The following is a 20,997-nucleotide window of genomic DNA, read 5'->3' on the forward strand; positions in this document are numbered from 1 at the left end:
TCCACAGAAAGTTGCCACAGGAATCAAAGGACCTATAATGATAAACGGACAACTTCATGGAGCTTTGCTGCTGGGTCGTTCTTCCAGTGGCCTCAAGGGACTCTTTGTTTTACCAGGACTTATTGATTGTGACTATAAAGGAGAAATTTTTATAGTTGTTCAAACAAGTTTTCCGCCTATATATATTCCTAAAGGTAGTCGCATTGCTCAATTAATACCACTCCAACACTTAACTCACCAAATGTCTGCAATCTCCAATCACGATCGCGGGACAGATGGTTTTGGGTCCACAGGAGGCTTAGCGATGTTGACTGTACCTATGAATCAACGACCACTCGCCCAAATTATTCTTGTACATGGGACTGATAAAAAACACATGACTGCACTTTTGGACACTGGTGCCGATATCACAATCATCGCGCGTGGTCAGTGGCCTTCTTATTGGCCACTGCAACACGTCCCTGGAGGAGTTGAAGGAGTAGGGGGAATAGCGCCTGTTCAGCGCAGTCAACAAAGAATACAAATCATCATTGATGGAAAAACAGCGATACTACATGTTACTGTTATGCCCTTACCGAGTGGAGTGAATGCACTCATCGGAAGAGATGTGTTGAATCAATTAGGAGTACTACTTACTACAAATTCACCTTTTTAGGAACGGTCACTGTCAATTGGACTTTCCCGATTCCTTTGAAATGGCTAACGGAAGAGCCTGTTTGGATCAGACAGTGGCCGTTGAAAAAGGAAAGTCTGCAACAAGCACATTTGCTAGTTCAAGACCAGTTAACACAAGGTCATCTTAAACCGTCAACCAGTCCTTGGAATACACCGATATTTGTAATCCAGAAAAAATCAGGAAAATATCGGCTTTTACATGATCTACGAGCGGTGAATCAACAAATGCAAGCAATGGGAGCCTTACAACCGGGTCTTCCTAATCCTGCTATGTTGCCCACCGAATGGCATTTATTAATAATTGACTTAAAAGACTGCTTTTTTACAATTCAGCTACACCCCAATGACACTCAACGATTTGCATTTACATTGCCATCGGTTAACAGAGAGGGACCTGACCAGCGATTTGAATGGACTGTGTTACCACAAGGCATGAAAAATAGCCCTACCCTGTGTCAGCTATTTGTTGATGCTGCTCTCCAACCTATTCGAAAAGCATGGCCTCATGTTATTATTTACCATTATATGGATGATATTCTATTTGCTCAAAAACAGCCTTTCAGTGAACAACAGGAGACCTTTTCACAACGACAGTTAGAGATGCAAAATCTCGTCATAGCAACTGAAAAGGTCCAGCGTTCACCCGCATGGAAATATCTTGGCTGGAATATTACTCAGTCACAAGTGAGTCCACAAAAATTAACCATTTGTAAAGATCTGCATACCCTCAATGATGCTCAAAAGTTATTAGGTGACCTCCAATGGCTACGCCCAGTAGCAGGCATCACCAATGATGAACTAGACGTGTTACGACCTTTATTAAAAGGAACAGATCCATCTAATCCTATTATTGTTTCTAAGGATCAACAAGTTATGATTCAACAACTCAGTGAGCGGGTTGTAGAGCGTGCAGTAGATCGAATTGACCCTAATCTTCCTGTAGACCTCACTGTGTTAAACGGTCCCTCACACTTTATTGGTGCACTTATACAGTGCAAAAAGAAAAAGGGGGAGACTGTGAGAGTATTAGAGTGGATCTTTACCAAAATGCAACCAAAGACTACCATCCAAGAAAAAACGCAAAATTTGGCAGAAATCATTCGAAAAGGAAGAACGCGAATTTTACAAATTACCGGAATGGAGCCAAATGTCGTGTATCTACCAATACGCAGAGAAGACTTGGAGTGGTGGTTGCAGAATTCATCAGCTTTACAGTTAAGTTTATTAAGTGAAGCTCTGGAGATTAAAGTTGAGCCTTTAAAAGCACCTATATTAAAATGGATTAGTAATTATGACTGGTTAAAGCGTCCGAAACGAAGTGAGCGACCCTTAGCGGATGCTATCACAGTTTATACGGATGCAGGGAAACGCTCAAGAAAAGCAGCAGCAACATGGCACGAGAACAATCAATGGCACCACCAAATCCTTCCTGCGAAAGCAGGAGATTCGTTACAAACTTTAGAGCTAGCTGCTGTTGTATGGGTATGTACCCAATGGATACATGCGAGGTTAAACATTGTAACGGACTCGATGTATGTTGCAGGAATCGTAAGCCGAATTGAAGATGCTCGCCTTAAAGAAGTGCAAAGTCAATGGCTGTTTGAACTCCTTAGGCAACTGTTGTCAGCAATACAGCAGCGCACGCAACCCTACTGCGTTATACATATTAGAAGTCATAAATGGTCTGAAGGTTTGGGGGAAGGGAATGCGCGCGCTGACCAGCTCGTGTCTGTAGCAGCTCCACTAAGCGAGTTTGTTAAAGCACGAGAATCACACAACACATTTCACCAAAACGCGCGGGGACTGCATCGACAATTTGACATTACAATGGAAGAAGCTAGAGGAATTGTACGAGCTTGTCCTATGTGCAGTCATCATGGACCGGGACTAGGTATCGGAGTGAACCCCAGAGGACTTAAAGCCAGAGAGTTGTGGCAAATGGATGTCACTCACGTTGCTGAATTTGGCAGATTAAAATATGTACACGTTACAATTGATACATATAGTAAATTTGTATGGGCTACAGCACAAACAGGGGAACGAGCACTCCATGTAATATGGCATTTAACAAGTTGTTTTGCTGTCATGGGAGTGCCACAGACAATAAAGACTGATAATGGCCCTGCTTATGTCGGTGAAAAAATGAGACATTTTTGTCAAGCATGGGGAGTGCGACATATTACAGGTATTTCTCACTCTCCCACGGGACAAGCAATCATTGAAAGAACACATCAGACATTAAAGCAATATTTACAAAAGTTTGAGAAGATTACAGATGTACAAGAGAGACTTGTTAAAGTTCTTTTTGTGTTGAATCATCTATGTATATTTGCAGAACAGCAAGAATCACCCGCATGGTTACATGGGTATCTTAAAACATGTAAAGATGATGTTCCAATGTTTGTTATGTATAGGGATCCTTCAACTGGTTTGTGGAAAGGGCCAGCAGAAGTAAAGTATGCTGGAAGAGGTTATATGTGTGTACTTACCCCCACAGGGCCGCAGTGGATCCCAGCAAAATGGACCAAAGCAGCAGTGACTGATGCTCCAGTAACCAATGTCAACTCGTGATTGATTTATTAATATTGTTTTAGCTATATTTTAAGCATAATGTTGAGAATTGTTGTGTTAATTAATTTTGTTGTCGTAGTTATAGCTTTTGTGCCTAAATCATTGTTTGATTTGCGAGAAAATGTATGGGTAACTTTAAGTAGAGCTATTAACACAACCACGTTTTGTGCAAGTTTGTCAACCCCTAGCGTACCCTTTTTAACTTGTTTAGTAGGTGTGCCGTTAAATGACTCAGATTGGATCGCCCTTAACCAGTCTCTTAACCAGATGCCAAAAGTTACCATATTGGCTCGAGGTAATAATATGAGCAGCTTTTTTGAAAAATTTGATAACTGGGATGACAAACTCCCTATTGGTCCTAGCCCTCAAGAAATCGAACTAGTCGATTCACTAAATGCCTCTTATTGTGTATATTTGAATTCTTCCCGGTACCCTTGTGCTGGTGAAGCCTCTAACATGCCTTGTAGTACAACTGCTATCACTCCCGTATATCCAATTAAGAATCAGTTTAATTGGAGTGTTTGGTGTAACCATACCAGTCGAAATCTATCTAATCCTGCACCTGGAGTATTATATCCTAGGAAATTACCCCCTGGTTTGTTTTTTATTTGTGGTAATAGAGCATGGAATGGAATACCCTCAATGCCTGTAGGTGGTCCATGTACCATCGGTCGTCTGAGTTTAGCCTTACCACATTTTCATCCTAACAAATCAAATCCAGTGAGATGGAGAAGAGACACTTCCCAGATCCTTGGTAACCTGTGATGATAACGTTCAACTTTGGAACAAATGGGAGGTATTTTTTGCTTCGTTATTTATCCCAGGTGCCGCCGCTGCTCGGGCCCACAAAAATTTAGAAAAGCTGTCTTGTTGGGTGATTAAACAAGCCAACCTCACCAGCAGAGTTTTATCAGACCTAGCTGATAGTTTAACTTTTGTTCAACATGCTGTTTTGCAAAACCGCATGGCCATTGACTTTTTACTATTAGCACATGGACATGGCTGTGAAGATTTTGAAGGCATGTGTTGTATGGACCTTGAAGATAATTCAAGCTCCATACATAAAGAAATCAAACAATTGATGGAACATTCTCAAAAAATTCAACAAGATGTTGGATTTTTTGGCCTTGAAGGCTTAACAAATTGGCTTGGGATAGGAGGCTGGTTAAAAAGACTGTTGCAAAGTGTGTTGCTTATAGTAATAATTGTTATCATTGGATTTATATGTTTAAGCTGTGCTCTCTCTTGTATTCGAAAATTATTTGAGCGTGTAACTGGACCAGTTTTCCTTGTCCAAAAAGAAAAAGGGGGAATTGTTGCAGAATGGATGAAAGAGAACGGCCACGGTTCCATAGAAGGACTGTGTGATACAGCTTTTGACATAAGTCTGGAGTGAACCAAGCTAGGCCACAGCGAGAAATTACCAGACTTGCTAGAAATGGAAAATTACCAGGCTTGCTAAAAATGGAAAATTACCAGGCTTGCTAATAAGGGAAGAGAGATAAGGTCATGCTGACCTTGTGCCTAATGTTGTAAATAACTTTGAGGAATTCGCGTAGACAAGAGAGGAAAAAAAAATATATGTAGTTAGCTATCCGCAGAAACCACAAATAGGAGGACGTATGAAAGTGTAATCCTTTAGAGCTTAGCCAATCAGCAGATGATTTGTAGGCATAATTAACTGGAACTGTATATAAGACATAATCGCGCCGTAATAAATCGAAGCTTGCTTTATCACTCATATTGAGTCGGCTGCTTGCTTCCCCTCGCTCGTCATCTTTTAAATCCAGTACAGTAAACCAAACTTGACTATTCTTTAATTTAGTCAACAGAGTATATGGGTTCGCCACTACTGGATGTATATCCTCAGTGATTTTATTTATGGCCCTTAAATCCTGAACCAGCCTATAGCTTTTTCCATCTGCCTTCTTGATTGGTAATATAGGCGTATTGTATTCCGATTCACATTTGACCAGTAGCCCATACTGTAAAAATTTATCAATTATTTCTTTAATTCCTCTCCTATCTTCTATCTTTAAAGGATACTGTTTAATCTTAACAGGTTTTCCCCTGATTTTAATTTTATGGTTATTGGAGTCACATTCTTGGCCTTTCCAGGGACTTCAGTAGCCCAGACTCCTGGATATACTTGATCTGCGATCTCCGAAGGTATCTCACCTTTAGGGTCAGTCTGTATTAATGCTAAACTCAATACATTTATTAGCTGTTCCTCTCCTATCCTTAACTCCATTTTCCCTTTTTCGAAGACTATTTCTGCTTCTAGTTGCTCTAATAAATCTCAGCCTAATAAAGATTTTGGTGATCCCGGTAAATATAAGAACCTATGTATTCCCATCTGTTTTCCCAATTTATACTCTAACGGCTTTAAGAAAAAGGCTTTTTGTTGTTGGCCAGTGGCTCCCACTACAGTCACAAAGTCTTTATCCTCTGGTATTAATTTCTGGTTTAGCACTGAATAAGAGGCGCCTGTATCTATTAAAAATTCCATTTTCTGTCCTGATTTCCCTAGCTCTATTTTAACCAGAGGATCTGCTAGGGTAGATTCTCCTGGTCGACTTCATTGATCCGATGAAACGTTTGCTATCATGTTTTGAGCTCTCCCTTGCTGCGGGCATTTCGGGCGAGCGGGAGTCAGATTCAAATACTCACAGAGTTCAAGATCTGATCCGTTTATTGTACAAACCAGGTAGACTTTTATAAGGCATTCTATAAGCGTGCAATAATGTGATTGGCTATTTTACAAGCGCATAATAATATGATTGGTTAACAATTGTTTACTGGGAAGATTTCTGTTTCTGCTTGTTCTGGCATGTAGGCTCCTTTCTGCGGTTTCCCAGCTCCTCTTATCACGTCCCGTTGGCCTTGGTTTTGTGCCAACATCTGCAATTTGTTCCTTTTTCTTCATTCCACTGTTCTGGTCGCAACCTCGTCTTATTTCTTCAGTATTTTTCCACTTGCTTCAGAGTTCAGTATAATCATTCAATACAGCAAGAGCCCCAACACCTCCCCCTTTCTTTTTAAATACAGCATTAATACTGCGTTCCACACAGCTCTGAAAACATTGTAAAAGGCAAGGCACTAAAAGTAACAAAAGAATAACAAACAACAATATAGACAGACCTTGTTTCAATAAATCCCTCAACCACCCTCAGTTCTTGTTGAGGTAAATAAATTGATACATTTAAACGGTAAATCAACTGTTGCAAAAAATACGTATTTTTAACAAGTGTAGTATTCCACCAGGTACAGTTATCTCCAAGGCCATGATTCATGTCATTATGCTGCCGATCTAACCAACCCCAATATGATTGATTTATAGCCGTATAGTTTACTCCCAAAGGCTCAAAAGCTAGTTCAAAGCAGAAACGCATTTCTTGTAGGTGACATCTGAAGCACTTTTTTTTTTCTTTTTTCTTTTTTTTTCTTTTTTTTTCTTTCTTTTTTTTTCTTTTTTTTCATTTTTTTTTCTTTCTTTTTTTTCTTTCTTTTTTTTTCTTTTTTTTTTCTTTCTTTTTTTTTCTTTTTTCATTTTTTTTTTTTGGGGGGGGGTTTGTAATCAAGTCCGTATTTTTCCTTGAGAAGCTTAAGCTGTTCCTCTTGTTTCAGGAGAGTTTCCAACTCTGATTTGTCGAATAGGTCCGTATTTCCCAAAAATATCATACATTTCCTCCGCTGTGATTTCATACGGCAGGTTCCGAATATAAAGGACCCGATTGACCTCTGGGGGCAGCCAGATGTTAGCTCGCTTGGCCGCTTGCATTGCCATGGCGCCGATCGGAGGGGGGGGGGTGGAGGGGGGGTGCCGCCTTGGAGAGAAACCGCGGCCGGGACGGGGCCTGCCGGGCCGCACGCCGCCGCTCGCCGCTTGTTCCTTTTCAGGACACCAGGGTGGTAATTCATCATCTAATCCCCACGCTATTCGTTCAGCAGTGGTCAGTACTGGATAAGCTTTGGATGTATAATCCGGGGGATTTTCACACGGAGGTTGTCCCTCTGGCTCTTCCTCCGACTGAGCAGTAGGATCGCCGGGAGACCGCACTGCAGCCTTAGCAGCTGCAGCGACTTGAGCCTCGCCATGTAACTGCGCGACCATACCCCGTACAGCTCGATACGTGCGAGCCAAAGTCTTTACCCCCTTAGTCCCAACTTGCACAGATTCCCATAAGTCCTCTCCTACTTTCTTCCATGTTTCATTATTATATATATCTTGCGTAGAAGCAAGGTAACCACGGCGGCGACTCCAACATAGCAGATCAACTACTGCCTGCCGTGAGACTGGCGTTTCAGTTTTTTCTGCCAGTTTCATCAAACTGTCTACGATTGCTTTTTCCACCACTGATGCAGTGATTCCCATCCTGCTTAAATTTCCTGACTCACCGGTCAGCCGTGCACGTTCCGCCTTTCTTCGGGCGCCCAGCTCTCTCTCCGCTGGCAGCAGGATCCTTGCCGGCTCCGCAGCTCGTAACACGATCCTTAATGAATCCTCCTGACCTTTTAACCGATCCTGTCGACCCTCATCGGATCACGTCGGGGGTCACCAGATGCTGCGGGCATTTCGGGCGAGCGGGAGTCAGATTCAAATACTCACAGAGTTCAAGATCTGATCCGTTTATTGTACAAACCAGGTAGACTTTTATAAGGCATTCTATAAGCGTGCAATAATGTGATTGGCTATTTTACAAGCGTATAATAATATGATTGGTTAACAATTGTTTACTGGGAAGATTTCTGTTTCTGCTTGTTCTGGCATGTAGGCTCCTTTCTGCGGTTTCCCAGCTCCTCTTATCACGTCTCGTTGGCCTTGGTTTTGTGCCAACATCTGCAATTTGCTCCTTTTTCTTCATCCCACTGTTCTGGTCGCAACCTCGTCTTATTTCTTCAGTATTTTTCCACTTGCTTCAGAGTTCAGTATAATCATTCAATACAGCAAGAGCCCCAACACTCCCTCATTTTGGACACTCCCCTTTCCAATGGCCTACCTCTTTACAATAGGCACACTGATCTGATCTTAGAGGTGGTTGCTGGGTCCTTATTCGTTTCCCATCTCCCCTATTTTTAACTCGAAAAGTTGGTCCTTGGTTATTCAAGGCGGCTACCGTTGCTGCCGCAATGGTCTGTCCCAGTTTCTGTCTTTCCTCCCCTTCCCGGTTTCTAAACACTCTCCACGCTTCTTCTACTAATTTTTCTAAGTCCCTCATGTCTGCCCCTTGTAATTTTTGGAGTTTTTTCCTTATGTCTTCTGTTGATTGTCCCAGAAATAATGAAACCAATTGTAATTTACCCTCTTCTGAGGAAGGATCTATCGTTGTATATTTTTGCATAGCTGTTCTTAAACGATCTAAGAATTCTGAGGGTGTCTCAGATGGTCCTTGTTTTATAATATATAGCCTGGACTAGTTCACGGACTTAGGAATGGCATTTTCTAAAGCGATTCTTATCCATTCTTGATATCTTTTTAATAATCTATAATCATTATCATCATTATAATCCCAGTCAGGATCTGCCCTTGGAACATGGACTTCCACAGTTCCAGGTAAAACTGAGGCTATTTGAACTTGTACATGCGTTCGTGAAGTTTTAATTATCAGTTGTTTCTCAGTTTCAGATAAAGCTGCTAACATTATTTCTATATCTTTCCAGTCCGGATCCAAATTTTTCACAATTAATTCGAACCTACTGGCTATCCTCTCCGGATCATCTCTATAACCTTTTACTGCCTCTTTCCATGAATCTAATTCACTAGTGGAAAAAGGAATCTTGATTCTAACAGGCCCATTAGTTCCCACAGCCTGTCGCAAGGGAGCCTGTATTACTGGTCCTGATTTGCTCCCTAATCCTGCTTTGCTCCGCGTACGAGCAGTAATTGGAGTGAACCCTTTAGGGTTCACATTGTCTCTGGGTTCCTCACCCTCGGATCCCTCAGCTTTCCCATTTTCCACGATCGGTAAAGGTGGAACGTAATCTTCCACCCTTTCTTCTGACTCACTTAATTTTAAACATCTCTGACCAATACTACATGCTGAACAACATCTCTTCAGTTTTCCTATCCCATCCTTCCTCATATCCTTTTCCATTGCTAATATTAAGGGATCTTGTGGTGCTAGGTTAATTCCACACTCCTTTTGCCACTCTGGGTGATTCCTCAGAGTGAAAAACATATCAGCATACATTACTTCATCCCATTTTCCTTCTCTCCGTAGGAACAACATTAACTGCAGCAAAGTATTATAATTTATAGTTCCATTACAAGGCCACTTTTCCCCACCTTCCAGCTTATAAAGTGGCCACCATTGATTGCAGTACTTTATCAATGTTTTCTTATTCACATTTCCACCAGCAGACCCTCCAATATCCTTCCAATGATTCAAGACACATCCTAACGGGCTTTTCTTTAAAATCCCACCACTCTGCTTTCCTCCCATTTTTCCCAGCTTACACTCACAGAACACACTTATCACTTACAGAATTAATACTTACAAAATGCAGCACGCAGGTATCTTTCTATAGCAACACCAAGAACTTACTATTATTATCAAAAATATAACCGAAATCACAGTAACAATTATCAAAGTCAAATTCCACATTCCATAAATCCGGTAACCAAAATAAGCAACACTGCAGCAAATAAGCTTTATAAGCAAACTTGCCAGATTCCAGATGGCAATTAAATGCTGATAAAACCCAAACAGAACCAGAAGTATACTTGGGGTGCTAGCTACAGAAGTATACCTGAGTTTTCCAGACCAGACGTATACTTGAGACGCGAGTCACAAAGTATACCCGTACGCCACCCTGCGGGAGTCAATCCTCTCGTCTTACGGGCAGCTCCAGAGAACAGATAACCGGTAATACCAGAATAAAGCAATAAAGAATATTGTCACTTACTATAATGGGATTCTTGTCTGCCCCTGCAGTGATCCGGTGAGTTGGGGAGTCCCTCCGGGAAAATCCCGGGGGTACCCAAGGGAGTCCACTCTACTCAAGGGCATCCTGCTGTCCCGTTATCTCCTTGGTAGAGCAGCTGGCTTTGCAAACAGGGAGGACAGCTCGCCTTGCAGAGATTTGCAACTTCCTTGCCAAAACAGTCTATATGATCTTTCAGACATTTTAACCCTTTTGTCGCTATACAATTACAGGCTCATTTATGCATTACAATGAATACTGGTTTATGAATACAAACTTGACCATATTATTTACAGCTTATTTACATCATTTTGGAAAGGCAGATGTCCAGTACACTGATATTAATTATCAGTTATTAGCAAAAGGATATACAATTTGGATGTTGTCTTGGTTTCCCTGAGTCAGGGAAGAGGGAAATATAGTTTCTTCTACCATATCAGCCTTGGTTTTCCTTGCTTTTTTTTTTTTTTTTAACTAAAAATACTAAAATTTTCCTTTTTTGCTTTTTTTTACTGGTAATGCAATTCATGTTTTTATAAGGACTGTGGCAGGCAACACATTAATCTGCAGCTTCTTCTTTTACTTAGAAATTAATTTCTATATTACTGCGTGCTGCAATACAGCTGTGCTTGGCAAAATACATGCCATGAGGTACGTGGCTGTGCCAGGCCTCTACACTGCTGCACTTAGCATTCTTCCTGTTTGTTTAAATGTAACTAGCAAACTGTGTGCCAGCTTTTGCATGAATAAAAATGTGGAGTTTTCAATTGATGATGATGTATTTCAACCAGAAATATACCTTATTAATAAGGTATACTTATTCTACTATTATTAGACTAAATTTCTTGTCCAGGCTGTTCTGCCTGACAGACCAGCCCATGCAAACAAGGACATATAATATCTAAGTATATTTGTTAAAGTACTAAGGAGTTTGTGTTTGAACACTTCAAATGGGGACAATAGTTGGTGAAGTATTTAGTAGCTGGAGAAATTAAATGCTTCAGTTTTAATGCCTGATGCATCACATCTGTGTGTGTTTTGAGATACTAGTGCTTAGCATAGGAAGCTGAGATCAAAACTGGTCTTTTTGTGCTCTGTCTCAAAGCAAATTTGCAAGTGGTTTTGTGGGGCAAAAAGATGGAGTGCTCTGGCTCTGTGGGATTTACTGAATTCTTAATGAACTTGAGAAAGAGGGGAGATGCTGGCTTTGCAGTTTGTGGTTTTAAATAAGCACATAAACTTCTGACAAGCTGTAGTTGCTATAAGCAGGATTTTTGGCACTGAGCATTTCTCTCATCCAGCTGGAAAACAAAACAAAAGTCAGTTGTTAGTGAGGCAATGTTAATGCATTCATCTTTGCATCCCTTTAGAACTAACAAATCAACATGAAGCCCTTTAAAAGCGTAAATTAATCTGCAGGACAGTAAAATGAAGCATCGCCATAGCTGGTGCATCGCAGCTCTGCCTTTAGGAGATGCAGCTTATTTAACCAAAACATGATGTTACTTTGCATTTGAAGGGTCAATGACAAATCAAAATTTAATCCAGGCTCTCAGCTTGTACTGAAGTGATTTTTTTTTATTTTTTTATTTCATCGCAGCAGTCTCCCATGACAATCAGCAGTAGTTCTTGTCCTAATGATGTCATCGTTCAGTCTCCCCGCCTCTACCAGGGGAGATTATTATTCACTGGCAACTGCCTTTGCTTGCATTTTCTGCTGAAGACAGGCTGTGTTTACTCATCTGCTGTGCATTTGCTTTGTTTGATTTGCCAGGGTTTTACATATATTGTGTGCATATGGATGTTCCTCTGATTATATAGAGAAAATGAAGACTGCTGTGGCTGATGGGGGAACTGAATGGTTTGTTCACCAAGCATGTAACACGTTTCATTTTGGTAGCATATTTATAAACATGCTGTATTTTAACTGGGTGATCTCGTTGCCTCTGTGGAAGTGAGGTTATAAAGACACATGCTGAAGTCCTCATGTCTAGTGAAAAACATGGCCTCAGTAGCTCATGGAAAAAGTTTATCACTGACATAGAACTGCTGAACTAGAGCCATTTGTGAAGAGATAAGAGAGAAGTATTACACTTGATGCAGAAACACTAGACTAAATGGGGCTAGATTCACTTTGAAGCAATTTTTAAAATACGGTTTAAAGGGAAAAAAATTAAACATTTCTGAAGAGACAAAACCAAACCAAAATCGCTGTTGTTGCACTTGGGTGGGTGAAACATCACGAGGTGTGTCTGAATCAAATATACTAGCGTTGAACAATGTTTTGAATAACAAACTTTGCTGGTCATGGTAACAGCTGTAATGGAATATATTTATGTGGTGTGTGCGAATCTACGCTAAATGAACACGATCAAAGTGAGGAAGGACACAGTTAAGTTTCTGCAAATAATCTTAGCTCAGCCTTGGGCATGCAACATTAATATTTTTCCCCCTAAGGATTCCTTATCTTCTGTAATAGTCATGCTGGGGATTTAAGAGACAGTTTTTGTGTGCAACACAAATCAAAAGTGTCAGCGTACTCTAAGTGATTTCACAGTGTGAAGGCAAAAATGGGCAAGCCTCAAGTGCATATGCAAGGCTCTAAGAAACACAAGCGTGAAGCGCAGTTTTCTTCTCTTGTTCGTGACCCAGCATAGATACATGTATATTTACCACATGTGGAGGGGAAATGCATTCCCTGTTTCTTCATTGGCATCACCCCCACCCCCCACCCCCCCCCCCAAGGAAATTCTTATCTGATCTATTTTGCCTTCAGAGTCACGGCTGAATGTAGTGAGCAGTTTGCTTATGGGTACAATAAACATAAAAGTCTATAAAATAACTGATGTGCCTTTTGGTAAGTATGCAGCAACGAGGGCCACTACAGGTTGAGTTGGCATATTGCAGGTAAAACAGCGGGGGTGGTGGTAAAGAAAGGTATCTTCATTAAATTCAGATCTATTTTCAGAAATAGACTTTGGGTTTTGGGTTGTGATGGGAAGGGCTGGGAGAGAAGAAAGCTTTTTTAAAAAGAAAAGTTGATGTTGGTGCTTCTCTGTCTTTTAGGAACATACATTCTGACAACTGCCCTGCTGCCCCTCCTGGAAAAAGAAGCTGATGCCAGAGTGGTGAGTCTGCTATGCTGTTGAAAAGTGGTGTTTTACTGTTCTTACTTTCTGGTTTGTGACAGCATTTCTTTGACTGTGCTAGCAATACAGGATTAGTTATAATGCTGTAAGCATCTTGAGAAACCTCTGTGATTTTGCTAACAACCTCCTTCTCCAAGGTAAAACTCCTGCCCACAACCCTCCACCCCTCATTGCAAATCAGAGTACAAAACACTTCCTTTGGAAACTTCCCCTTTTACTTTCCCTGGGGCAAGGCATCTCCTGCAGTGTAGTGCAAAATGCCTGTAATAGGAGTACAGGCTTAAAAGAACCTCACAGGTCTTGGCATAAAGTAGGACAGTGGATACTTCTTTTTTAAATGAAATTTTCGAAGTTTTTGTACAATCTCTTGTTTCCTAATTATATAATTCGATAATAAAAATATATAATAATTTTAACAATTTGATAAATGATAAACATATAAACTACAAATAGTGCTATCCTGCTATTTTCTTTCTCCTGATTACTTTTCAAAAGGAAGGAGCACAAAGTTCCCTGGAGGAGTCAACACCACTTTGAATGAAAATCACTTTCTAAAAAATAGTTTTTCTTCCACCTCATTTCCAGGTATGTTCCACACACGAGCGCAAGCATAGTGCTAAGAGTGTGCAGAAGAATCCTGCTCCCTAGGGACTTCCAAATATGGCCTGAAGATAACATTACATGCATGAGCAAAATTGTGGGGAGTTCCTGGTTTTGCTTTTCATTCATTTGCTTTTCATTCATTTGATTACAGATAACTGTCTCTTCTGGGGGCATGCTAGTTCAAAAATTAAACTTATCTGACTTGCAGTCAGAAAACGGGACATTTGATGGAACTATGGTGTATGCACAAAACAAGGTATGGTCCATGGTTTTGAAAACAAAGCCCAGCACTTGTTTGCTAGGCAGCTTATACCATCTGCTTTGCAAAAAGCCTGACATTCACTGTTGCTTTCCCATTGCATCCAATTCGTGCAGAGATGCACCAGCAATAATATTCAGGAGTATGATGGCATGCACCTGTGAGTGCATACCATCTTGCACAGAGAACATGGCTAGACTTGAATTTGATTTGATATAAGTCTCAAGGGGGAAAACTGTCTTGTGCTGACAAACACTTCCTGCCTTCTTAGTTCTTACCGACACTCTGCAGCAAGTAGACGTGGTCAGTAAAAGCAGTGTAACCACTTTAAAAGTAAGCTTGTGGCCAGGATATGGATTGCAATGACCGTGGTGGTCTCTGAAAAAATTATCCAATAAATTCAATCAGGATGAGCAAGGGTATATTTTCTGCTCTATACAAACATCCTGGTATTTACAGCACATTGGGTGTAGCTTATCTCCCTGGGAACTAACTTGGTGGGCAGGCTATTGAACTTGATACTAGTCTGGCTCTTTTTGCTCTGTCCTAGAGACAGCAAGTTGTCTTGACAGAACAATGGGCAAAAGCTCACAGAAACATCCATTCTCTGTTATGCATCCTGGCTGGGCAGACACTCCAGGTAACATCCGCTTGACGCTATAATTCTTTTTAGTTTCTGGATTAGTCTAAAAGCAAAGAGAAAAGAAATTTTCTGGTAGATTTCTCCAAGAGGTGCAGTGATGTCTTGGCTCCCGACTGGTGTCTGAAGTAGTTTTGTACCCCCTTGGTAGCTCTGTTCTGTACAGTGTCTGCTATCTGTCTATATCCAGAGAATAATAATGGGTAACGAATGGTTCCAGCCCCGCACAAATGCACAGCAGAGCCATAGTGCTTTAAGCTAACCTCTAAGTTACATTTGTAGTGGGACTGTTAAACACACAGAGCTTCTGCTTTTGTAAGTACCAACGTGCAGACATTGGGAATTTGCAAGGGCATAGAGGAAAATGGAGTATGCACCACTGTGCAAGCCCTGTTCCTCTCCTTTTCCTCTGAACATTTACTGCCATCAAGAAGCAGTGTTTGGCCAGACAGTCCTCTGTCTGAGCTGCAGCTGTTCTTCAGTGACTGTGTCTCAGCAGGAAGGCCAGCATCAGTTATCCAGTATGCGGGGTGCATTCTGCAATGTGTTTACCAGCCCCTAACACCCGAGCTTTGGATGCAGACCAGCAGTCTGATCTCTAGGTCTTTTCTAGGGATGCAGTTCCCCAGATTTGCTTCTGATGGCAGAAATATTTTCCCTGTCTACTTTATACTTGAAACTGCCCTTTCCAACTAAATAACCTAGTATTTATATTTCTTTGAAATATATTTATTTTTGCAGATCAGATCCTCTGTGAATTTCAAACCTAATGAACCATAAAGGTATTCCACCTTAAAGTTCAAGGACTCTCCAACCTCCAAAAATAAACAGCTCAGGGGATGGGCTTTCAATCATCACCTGTTGGACAAAATAAAAAGAAACCAGAGTTTAAACATTAATTATGTAGTTGGTTTAGGTACTGTTCACCATACAGGTTTTAAATACAATGCTGCAACTGGTTTCCTAAAACTGTTGAGGAAATATGGGCTAAAAATCCTGTTAGAATACTCGTTTTTTTTGGTATTTCTGTTTCTCCCTTGTCTTACATCTTTGCAGTTTAGAATGGAATAGGCTCAGAAACCTCTCACTGATCTTATTCTCAGCTCCTACTAGTTTTATCCCTGTAATTTGACCCAAACAAACAACTGGTGGATCATCTGGCAGTTTAGCCCTATTCCACCACAAGTCATTGTAGTCCTAGCTATGGGGAAATACTTTTTTTCTTTCATAAACTCCTGAGATGCCTTCTCTTTCTCCTACGTTCACAATTTCAATTTTAAGCTGCTTTAAAAAAAAAAATAAAAAAAATCAAAGTCTTGCATGGCATACCACCATTCTGGTGTTATTTCTTCTAGCTGTGAGATCATCAATGCCAGATTTCTACCAGAAGATGAAAAATACCCTGCGCACAGAGGCCCAGGGAGCTGATACTGTTGTATGGTTGGCAGTATTTGAAGCAACAAAGTTACTGAGTGGCTTATTCTTCCAAGGTAAGTTGGCATTGTTTTACATTGCGAAGCAGTGGAGATCCCTAAGCTGCCTGAACTGTAGGATCCCCATCTGGCTTGGAAGGTGATGAAAGGTCAACCAGGCAACCATTGTTCAAAGGATAAAGCATTTCTTCAAATCGTTCCAAGACTAAAGGTTTAAGTGAGCATTGTGCAGCCAGAGAACAGTTGTGTTATGTTCCTGGTTTTGTCCTCTAAAGTAGCTGATGGAGACTTAAAGCATTTCTTTAGGGAGGGTTGGGATTTTTTAAATGAAAATGGCTGTACACAGGTCTGTGCCAAGGTAAAGTGAATCACAGCAAACAGCATCTTTTATGATGCTGGGAAACTAGCATCCTTCTCACAGAGCACTGGGGGTTGGCTTTGCTCTTCTTCCTACTGTTTCATGCTAGTTAAAACTGCCAGTTCCCCCTTTCTCCGGTCCTGGGCAGGGACTTGAGCACAGTGGCATTTCTGGCACTCTAAGCTTAGGGAATGGAAAAAATAGGGCAGAGCCTTTCTTTTCTCCCAGGCAGATGACAGACATCTTAGTAGAAGCAGCTGTAGGCATAGATGTCTTAATGGTCATGCAGGTCAGTCCAGAAGGAGAAAAGAAAGCGCGGGTTAATTGCTTACAGAAGCCCAGTACTTTTGTTGGATGTGGCACTCAAATCCTGATCACTGAATTCTAGGCGGAGCATGCAGGAAGCTCAGACCCTGGTTCCAGAGTTGGTTTGACTTTGTCCCATCTGCCCCCTCCCAGGTAGTCACAGTGTTGTTTGACAGATATTTAACCAGACCTCTTTCATGTCATCATGCGGTGCATGCAGAAAACCCACATCCCAGCTAGTCAGTCTTCTTTGTAGAACCAGGCTTTGCCTTTTTCAAACTCCTATCACCTTCTTCTGGTCCTAATGCTCCTGCTCAGTTGCTGTCTCTCTAGGTCATAATTCCACCAGGCTCTTGCTTTTGGTCTTTGTCTACCCCCAGCTTCAGTAAACAGGGAACGTGCCTTGGCTCTTCAGCTATAGCTATTGACTCTTGAGAGCTTTGGCCTTGGCATGACCTGCTCTTGAGGCTGCAAGAGAAGTCCTGTGCCTATGTCCTGTGCTTCTCAAAGAGTGAGGAAGTCAGTTATTTCTCTCTCCTACTGCCCTTTGGAAGCCACAGCTTACTATGGGCTGCCTTCAGGCTCAGTAAAGGACTTTGTGAGCAGGAGCACTTTACCACAGAGTCTGCTCTTCTGGTCCTTGACGCCATTTCCTGAATCAGTCACACCTTCCCTCCATTTCCTCCATTCTTTATTCTGTTCCCTTTAAGTGCAAACCAAAGCCAGCAATTTTTTTTCCTGAGGAAGAAAAAAAGGAAGTGAGAACATGACTCGTACAACCAGAATTCTCTGCATCTGCCAAAATAAATAAAAAATGTTTGACAGAGTTCTGCTTTCCAAAGACTAGAAGCATCTTCTCTGTGATTCTGAACTTGGCTTTCACACATAGCTCCCAAACTTTAGCACGAGCTACTGGAAGCAGGTAGGAAGCAGTTTATATTCTGTGTGACAGAGAAGGGAACATTCCTCTGAGTGTTTCCCTCTCCTCAGTTTTCCATGAGCAGAGGTTTCATGGCTTGTGCAGCCAGTTACAACATTTACTCTTAAGAGAGCAAACAGCTTTGCTCCCCTGGGAAGCCCGATCTGTTTTCAGAGAAATCTGCTGCCCAATATTGCAACCGCTTGTTCTTTTAGTCTCAGCTGGCTACTGCAGAAGTTGGGCTTATTTAATAGACTAACAGTGCTGCACGAGTGCTCTGACTGTTGTTTCATAGACATCTGAGAGCACTGTTCTAATGTTCCCGGGCTCTAGATACCAGGTTTTCAGAGAAAAATCCCTTTGAGTGGATGGTGATACAGCTATATTTACACAGACTGAGGAGTATGAGATTTGGAAAACCAAGCAAAGCATCAAATGGAGCAAATTTGGTCACACATCTTTCTATTGGATACATGTTACTTCAGGCAATGAGCAATTAGCTGAAGTTCTTTAGCATTTAGAATTTAGCTGTTATTTTTAAGGATGAAAGTAAGTATTTTAAGATTGAAAATAATCCAGACTACAAGTCCCAGCTGGAGAATTTGTGTAGCACAGAAAACTTTACCTAGGAGGCAAGGAAAAAACTTGCTGCCAAAGCATCCTCTGCCTGCAACAGCAATCTCAACTTCTTGGCCTTTGTCTACAGGAGTTGGACTAGTGACAGAGCATGTGTAACACCGCAACCAGTCCTTCCTTCATCTATACTGCCCTTAGCTGCAAATGAGGTCTTGCTCCCCAGTCTAAGTCATGTTTGTCTAAAGGACAATCATTTTAGTTCCAGGAGACAAATGAAATTAGTTTCATTTCTGGTTTAGAAGATATACTTAACTAACATGTTTACAGATACCTAGAAGGTACATTTCATGGCTTGCAGACCATCAGGTATGTTTTGGCCCTATAAGGCCTTGCAGAAAAATCTCCAGAAGAGGTAGTAATGTCACCATAAGGATTTCTTGTTGTTGTTTTGTCTTCCAGACAGGCAACCAGTCGCTACGCACTTACCCCTGGCAAGCACCCACAGTCCACCTGAGGATGAGGAGAAGCTAATGGAGGTGCTGGAAGAGCTCTCCCAGAAGTTTAAATCTACTTCTTCAGGAACTTAGTGTCACTGCTGATACAGTAAAGCTCACACAGTAACAGTACTGTAGCGCAGAGGGGAAGCAGGATGTCATAGGCCTAAAATAAATTAGGTTCAGGTTTTCACATCATGGGGGGAGAGCGGGTGTCTGTGCCATTTTTTTCTTCTGCTGTGGAGATTCTCTCCCATTGTGAATATGCATATGCTGTGTCAAGACACAGTAAGGTTGTGTTCTTTGATTTGGAAGAAAAAATTGGAAGGCATTAAAATAAACTCTAAGGCTTTCTGAAGTTACCCGTAATCATTTAAAACACCACAGAGAAATAGAGGAGTGTACCCTTCAGTAGCCCTTGTGAAGGACTTCACGAAAGTAGTAGTAGATGTTTTAAACCAATGTTTAACCACTCTGTTCACAGGTTGGTGGCTTCCTTCACTGTGTGGGGGTGACTGGGCTCTAACTTGTAACTGGGAAGGCAGGAACTCTTGTATTGGCCTGCTTAATTTTAAATGGAAGGACTCCTCACGGCCTTCAGTTTATAAATCAATGCTGGTATGCAGAAGTGATCTGCTTCCTCATGTTTAAACAGAAAGAATTTAGGAACGCTGCCAAATGCTTTCCACATTATGAAGCCAGGCTGAATATTATCCCATTTATGTCAAGACCCCATGAAGTAGGATGTTTCAACATATCCCACACCCAGGCAGGCTTGGATCCAGTGGAGAAATGGCTCCATGATTCCAGGCATGAAACGAATAGTAACATACTAAGCTGTATTGTGCTGACCACTTCTGTGAAAGGCCAAGGGAATTGCTTTATCATTCTGAATGGATTTAAGAGGAAGAAGGGAACAGTGTGGGGCACAGGTTCTAGAGGAGTCCACCTCCTGACAGGAGGGCTGTATTTTGTTTGGAGCTGTTCTTTCCAGACACAGAAGATGGGATTTGTCTTACCTGACCTGTGGACATTTGAATTACTCATTGGGATTCTTATTAAATCAGTAGAGAGGAAAACTGGCTTTTTCACAGTAATTTACTGGATCTAGTTTAAGAAACAACACCTACATTCGTGCATCTTTCTACTGATGGTGAAGACAGTCAGCTCAGACCAAGACATTCAGGCGGGATTTATTTTGTGTTACATATTTCATGTTTACTGCAAAGCCAAGGCTATCAACAAAATAGTGATAACACGTTTTCTCCTGAACTGAGTGTGTTTGCTAGCAAACTGCATACAGAACCCACCAAGCTGCACTGTTGTTTTACACAAGGCTGCAGACCTTAGACACAACGTAACACAGGCATTCTTGAGCCCTCTGCAGTGACTGGTAGCTAAAGGCCCTGCTGATGGGCAGAAGAGAACTGTTACGTCTGCTTTACATATTTTAGTTTCCCCAAAGTTATCCTGCTGGCTGGCAGCATTTACTCATTATACAAAGACATACTATTAAGCATCAGTTTAGAAAAAAACTTTTTTTTCCAGCCTATTATCAGTCTCCTTGGAAATAGCGGCTTTACTGTCAGAGAGGCCCTGAATAAGTTTTCCCATGATAAGCAGTGCTGAGACAAGTCGGCTGTCACAGCTCTTCCTGAGAGGCTGGATCAGCATTCCAATGATTGCTTCATTTTAGAAACTTAACTCCTCACGCTGCAGTAAAAGAAAACAACAGCAAGGCTTGGACAGATGTTTATTTCCTAGAAGTCCGGTGTTAACATTTCGTATGGTTCAAACTGTTAAATACAGTTGCTGAAAACAAGATGTGGCTGGAAGCATATATAGTAACTACACTTCTCAATCCAGTAGCCCCAAGGACTAATAAAACATTTGCATTATTATTTAAGTCAAGTTGCTTCTCAGCTCTGCAGTATAGAAGAGAAGTTTAATGACTGGTATTTTAAATAGTTCATAAAAATACCAATAGTGCACACATTATATATATAAAACATTTTAGTCACATTCTATATTGATGTATTGAATAGGCTATTAGTCTTTTTAGTCACAGCTTAAAAACAGAGTCAAAGGTA

General features: G+C 41.3%; 1 protein-coding gene across 1 annotated transcript in view; it reads left to right on the plus strand.

The window, feature by feature from the left end:
- Window positions 1–19,105, plus strand: part of LOC119140837 (dehydrogenase/reductase SDR family member 12-like) — a 38,649-nt gene extending 19,544 nt beyond the window's left edge. Inside the window, 6 exon segments of the mRNA XM_037372472.1 lie at window positions 13,237–13,298; window positions 14,074–14,178; window positions 14,732–14,783; window positions 14,786–14,821; window positions 16,177–16,311; window positions 18,873–19,105. Coding sequence (XP_037228369.1) covers window positions 13,237–13,298; window positions 14,074–14,178; window positions 14,732–14,783; window positions 14,786–14,821; window positions 16,177–16,311; window positions 18,873–19,000 — 518 coding nt within the window. The 3' untranslated portion in view covers window positions 19,001–19,105.
- Window positions 19,106–20,997: the final 1,892 nt, after the last annotated feature.

The sequence above is a fragment of the Falco rusticolus genome, chromosome W, assembly GCF_015220075.1.
Source record: "Falco rusticolus isolate bFalRus1 chromosome W, bFalRus1.pri, whole genome shotgun sequence".
Taxonomy (NCBI): domain Eukaryota; kingdom Metazoa; phylum Chordata; class Aves; order Falconiformes; family Falconidae; genus Falco; species Falco rusticolus.